The sequence below is a fragment of the Mustela nivalis genome (genome assembly GCF_964662115.1).
Source record: "Mustela nivalis genome assembly, chromosome: 9".
Classification (NCBI taxonomy): Eukaryota; Metazoa; Chordata; class Mammalia; order Carnivora; family Mustelidae; genus Mustela; species Mustela nivalis.
In genome coordinates, this window is record NC_139028.1 from 73397356 (window position 1) to 73403355 (window position 6000).

The following is a 6000-nucleotide window of genomic DNA, read 5'->3' on the forward strand; positions in this document are numbered from 1 at the left end:
ATGAGACAAAAGTTGACTTTGGGGAGATCATATCAAGGCAACAGCTAGTTATGTTCTTTGGTGACTGCTATTGCCTAGAAAGACTTTTATTTTCCTTTTTTTTTCTCCATAAAAATTAACATTCACATATAAGATTGTGATAGTTTTCAGACCGTTCAATAATACTAACACCTCACCTATTTCAGGATATTTTGGGTCCAGGTTGTTTGAAATATCAGTTGTTAAAGCTGTGATTACTTGACGAGTTAATGGGAGAGATAAGGAACAACTAGGATACTGTCTACCATGCTGTGTAGGCAGGTGCTCCAGACTGTGAGTCCTTCTCTGAGCGTCTGGAGCCTTAGAGAATAGTCACTTGGTCTGGGTAGGCCAGGAAGAGATTATGAAGGACATAGAAGTTCCCCTTGTTAGGAAGAATTGAGATGGATTTACTGTGAGATCTTGCTGGATGGTGGGTGCCTGCATTAGTATCATTTCAATACATATTTTAGTATCAAAATAGTTGAGGAAGAACAAGAGATTATGAAGGACATAGAAGTTCCCCTTGTTAGGAAGAATTGAGATGGATTTACTGTGAGATCTTGCTGGATGGTGGGTGCCTGCATTAGTATCATTTCAATACATATTTTAGTATCAGAATAGTTGAGGAAGAAATAAACCATATGATTAAATCTAAGAAACATGTATTGACCTGTAAGTAGCCAGACACTGCTAATGTCTGTTGCTGCAAAAATGAATTCAAGAACCAGTTATTGTCCTTCAGATGCATAGTCTGTAAGAGAACCAGAACTGCAAACCTATAATTCCAAAATCATAGGTACTAAGGACCAAATCAGTAGTTTGCTCTTGTGTACACCAGAGAAAGGAGACAATTGAGTTGGGTTTTGAAGAATCAGTAAGTTTTGAATAGATGAAAAGAGGGATTAATGATAGCCTGAGGGAAGAAAGAAGATAAAGTGAAGATGATTTGTGAGGGTAGTAGCCAACATAATGGCAAAGATTGGCAACCCGGAGAAGAGAGTCGTTGGTAGAGCAGTGTCCAGCAGGACTCAGGAGGGAGAATTCAGATTCCTGGTGGAAGGAAAGCTTGCAAAAGAGTAAGGAATTCTCCTCAGAGACTGGAGGGAGAGAGGAAGTACTTTATTCTCAAAAACTCCTCGGGGTAATTGGGTTCTTTTATGTCCACTAAGCATAACACTTGAAGTAAATCTTTTTGTGTAGTCAGGCAATACAGAAAAAGTCCAAATATGAACCTCTAGAGAAAAGAGAAAGATGACGTAATCTTGTATCTTCATAGGGGTGGAGAAGATGAAATCCATGTCACAGCTTGCAGTTCTGTCAAGAAGGTGGAGACCTTCAGAAATGAAGCTGGATCCCTTCCAGGAGGTTGTGTTGGAAAGCAGTAGTGTTGATGAGCTGCGAGAGAAGGTAAGTTCATTTTAAACAAATTGGACTAACATGTGTTTTTCTCTGTGTTGCTTAAGAGAAGGCCTAGGAAGTGAGTGCCAGATACTAACGTGGCAACTTTTGTCTCTTTTGTACCTTGTGACACTTTGTCACACACTCACCTTATTTCTTCAGGCTCTTGGTACATTGAAAAATTACACTGGCTTTTGGCCATCCAGAAGTGGATCTTCACTTTTAGTTACTTAGATCAAATTTGTCCTGAGTAATTAGGATTAGTTAGAAGTTACTAGACTAAATTGCTACATACATTTTTTTTTAAAGATTTTATTTATTTATTTGACAGAGATCACAAGTAGGCATAGAGGCAGGCAGAGAGAGAGATAGGAGGAAGCAGGTTCCCCGCTGAGTAGAGCACCCGATGCGAGACCCGATCCCAGGACCCCGAGATCATGACCTGAGCCGAAGGCAGTGGCTTAACCCACTGAGCCACCCAGGCACCCTGCTACATACATTTTAAAAAGCCAAATGATGTGGAACTAAATAAAGAATCCAGATGAAGTCCTCTTTTGCATTATTCATTTTAAAGGTGGAATTCTGTGGCTCTCGGGATTGGGTGAATTATTCATAAGCAGTACTAGGACAGTTAGCATCTTGAGAAAAAAATTTTATTTCCATAATTCACGCCAAACACAAAAATAATAAATATATTAAATTTATATAAAAGTAAAATAAAATGATAAATGTATTAGATGAAAATACTGAAAATATTTTTATATCCTGGAAAGGGAAAGATATTTGTAAGCATAATACCAGAAACTAAAAAAGAAAAGATCGTATAAAAGCATAAGCCTTCCACACACAGCCTCCTCCCAATTTTTTTTTTAATTTATTTATCTGACAGAGATCACAAGTAGGCAGAGAGGCAGGCAAAGAGAGAGAGGAGAAAGCAGGCTTCCTGCCGAGCAGAGAGCCTGATGCGGGACTCAATCCCAGGACCCTGAGATCATGACCCAAGCCGAAGGCAGAGGCTTAACCCACTGAGCCACCCAGGTGCCCCCTCCCCAATTTTTTTTAAAGAACCCATAAACAAAGATAAACAAGAAAGGGGAAAAATATTTAAAACAGATACGAAACGAGATGGTCCGTATTTGTAAGGAGCCGCCACATTAATAAGAAAAAGATGAACAATCTAATTTTAAAATAGGCAAAGAACTTCATTAGACAATTTGTTGAAGAAGAAATGCAAGTTAAAATAGTAATAGCATTCTTTACCTCTTAAAGTGGTGAAAATTTAGAACATCAAAAATACCTAGAGTCATCAAGGTTTAGGAAAAACAGGCAATATACAACTTGTATATTGTAGTTAAGCTGATATAATTTTTTCAGGCTTTGATTTGGCATTATCAACATTTCAGATGTGCAGTTCCACATCTAAGAATTCAGTTTCAAAGAAATAATTGCAGAAATATGCAAGGATATAATCTTGAAACACTGAAAAGATAAAATTAAATTTAAAAAATATGCAAAGATATTCATGAAGGTATATAGTATAGCATTGTACCTGGGTAAAATTTAAAAACAGACTTGATGTCCATTGGGAGGGAATAAAATAGTATATTAAGCTAATGAAGAGAATGGGGTTACCCTGTATCCTATTCTTAGAGTATAAAATTATTCTATAGAGATGTTTCATAAATATAATTTTATGTATTTTAGAAATACGTGATGTAGTTTATATATGCATAGGAAAGGATCTGGAAGGAATATATTAAATTTGTATTTCTGGGACATGGCATTTGCAGGGTGGAAGGGAGACAACTCTTTCTGCTTTTTCTAATATTTTATATTAAACATTACATCTTGGAAAAAAATCAAGCTATTTCTTTGTTGATTAAACGGTTGATGACTTATTTTAGCAAATTTATTTTTTTAAATGAACTCATAAAGTGTTTCCTTTTACAGCTTTCTGAAATCAGTGGAATTCCTTTGGAAGATATTGAATTTGCCAAGGTAAGGCGCTAAGAATGTTTGCGTTTGGGTACTCGTGCTCAACAAACATGGCTTATGCATGATTTATTCATTCATTCATTTTTTTTCCCTAGGGTAGAGGAACTTTTCCCTGTGATATTTCTGTCCTTGATATTCATCAGGATTTGGACTGGAATCCTAAAGTTTCTACCCTGAATGTCTGGCCTCTTTATATCTGTGATGATGGTGCAGTCATATTTTATAGGTACATTTACAATGTATTTGTTATTCCCAGTGACGTAACATTTTTTTGTTGTGCATAGTATCTTGTTTTCTGTAAATATCTTTACCATATTTATGATCTAGTAGTTAATATAAGAGCCACACATTACATTTTGAATTTTTCCAGTGGCCACACTTAAAAAAGTAAAAAGAAACTGGTGAAATTAATTTTAATAAAATATTTTAACCCACTGTGTCCAAAATATTATCATTACATGCAGTCAGTATAAAAAGTCATTCGTGAGATGTTTTATGCTCTTTTTCTTATAGTAAGTCTTAACAGTAGTGCATGTTACACCTTCAGTAGGTCTCAAGCAATTGGTTGGGACATGTAGCTAGTGGCTATTGTAGGAGCCAACGCAGATACAGAGGAAAAAGAATAGTCATGGGAGCCTGAGGCAGCTAGGAGTTCAGATTAGGCTTTGTTACTTACCTAGGTCCTCATGTGTAAAATGGTGACAATAATGTCAGCCTTGGAGAACTGTATGAGAACTAGAACTATTGCATTTAAAAAAACTGGCATAGTACCTGTTATACATAAGTATTCAATAAGTGATAGCTATTATTACATTAGCAGTAGCATGGAAGTTATTCTGTGCCATTTTTAGAAGTGAGTGCTGTGTTAGTAAACATGTTTGAAATCCAGGACATCTTAGTATGAGATGACTTAACTTTACCAGTGACCCTCAGATTTCATTTTCTCACCAAGGAGCATATAACATTCAAGCATAAATCAATAAAGGCAGATGGCTGTACTGACCTAATATGTAATTAATATTTTAAACAGGGATAAAACAGAAGAATTAATGGAGTTAACAGATGAGCAAAGAAATGAACTGATGAAAAAAGAAAGTAGTCGACTCCAGAAGACGGGACATCGTGTAACGTACTCACCTCGGAAAGAGAAAGCACTAAAAATATATCTGGATGGAGCACCAAATAAAGATCTGACTCAAGACTGACTCTGCTAGTGTAGCATTTTCCCTGGGGGATTTTTGGTTTTAATTAGATGGTTCACTGCTACTGTGTAGTGCCATTACGGCCGGACATGGTTAGGGGTAACTCAGTGACACCAGCACTGATTGGACTGCCCTTCACCAATCAGAAGCTCAGTGCCCAATGGGCCACTGTTTTGACTTGGAATCATGTTGTGCACTATAGTCAAAAGTACTGTAAAGTGAAAAGGGATGTGCAAAAGAATAAAAACAAAAAAACAAAAAGCAAAACCTGCTACTAGAAAAGGGGGAAGGGGAATGAGTACACTTCTTTTATTGCGGACAAATGTGCACATAGCCGCTAGTAAAACTAGCCTCAAACAGGATGCTCATAGCTTCATAATAAAAGCTGTGCAAAGGCCATGAATGAATGAATTTTCTGTTTATTTCACTGATACACACATTACCTCATTGACAATTCGGAAGTAAATGCAACGTGTGTTGACCTTTGGAAAGCAGCAAAAACAGGAGCTGAAGAAATTCTTAGAACCAGCCATAACCCAGTAAAGAGAATTGTGAAGTTGTGTTTTTATTTCTTTTCATTTTTTGCAAAGTATTAAGAACATTATTCTGGAACATCAAAACGTTTCCCGTAGACCGCCCCAGCAGATAGCAGCTCAAATTGCTGCAATATTGTAATTATAATTGATTGTACTTAAGTTATGGATGTAGAGAATACGTCTCACTCGTTCATTCAGCATGTAAATAAAATTGATACTATTGAGTTACCATAATTGCAGTTCAGCTACTTCCCATGGTTATTCTTTTCACATATCATTCATGATGTACATTTGTGTACATTGAGGAGAATAGCAGTCTATGTAAATGTAATCCTCAGTGAGGTTCCTCTGTGCTGGGTCCCATACGATTGTATTTGCCCTTGTTAATGAGGTTTTTCTGTTCAGTGGCTTCAGGTTTTTTTTTTTTTTCTTTATACATTTATTTTTGAAGATTTACTTCAAGTTTGAATCTTCTAGAACCCTTGTAAGTCCCACTTTAATTTTTGGAGTTGATTTGTAGTTACATGTAGTTTAACTTTGCAGAAGTGTCTTAACATCGTGTTGAAAAAACTTGCTAGTAAGTCAGGTCATGGCACAGGCTGATGCAGTCAACATGATTTCATTGCAAAGTCTATTCGAATTGGCAAGTTTTTGCTTTGCTAAATATGACTTCAATGAACACAGTTCTACATAATTTTTGAAAATGCCATCTAATTTATAAAAATCAATAAAAAGGTTTTGGTAAAACTTTTTCATGCCAGATGCTGTTTACAACAATGAACATGCCAATAAAACATTTGTTCATTCTGTTGTGTTATTTTAGTCATTAAACTTTTGTGGATGAAGAA

General features: G+C 36.2%; 1 protein-coding gene across 8 annotated transcripts in view; it reads left to right on the top strand.

Moving 5' to 3' along the window:
- The window catches only part of USP47 (ubiquitin specific peptidase 47), a 111917-nt gene extending 105917 nt beyond the window's left edge, over nt 1-6000 (top strand). For all 8 annotated transcript variants that reach the window (XM_082683023.1, XM_082683024.1, XM_082683021.1 and 5 more), the window contains 4 exons: nt 1298-1428; nt 3370-3417; nt 3510-3640; nt 4445-6000. In XM_082683023.1, coding sequence (XP_082539149.1) covers nt 1298-1428; nt 3370-3417; nt 3510-3640; nt 4445-4619 — 485 coding nt within the window. In that variant the 3' untranslated portion in view covers nt 4620-6000. The remainder of the gene's footprint in view (nt 1-1297; nt 1429-3369; nt 3418-3509; nt 3641-4444) is intronic.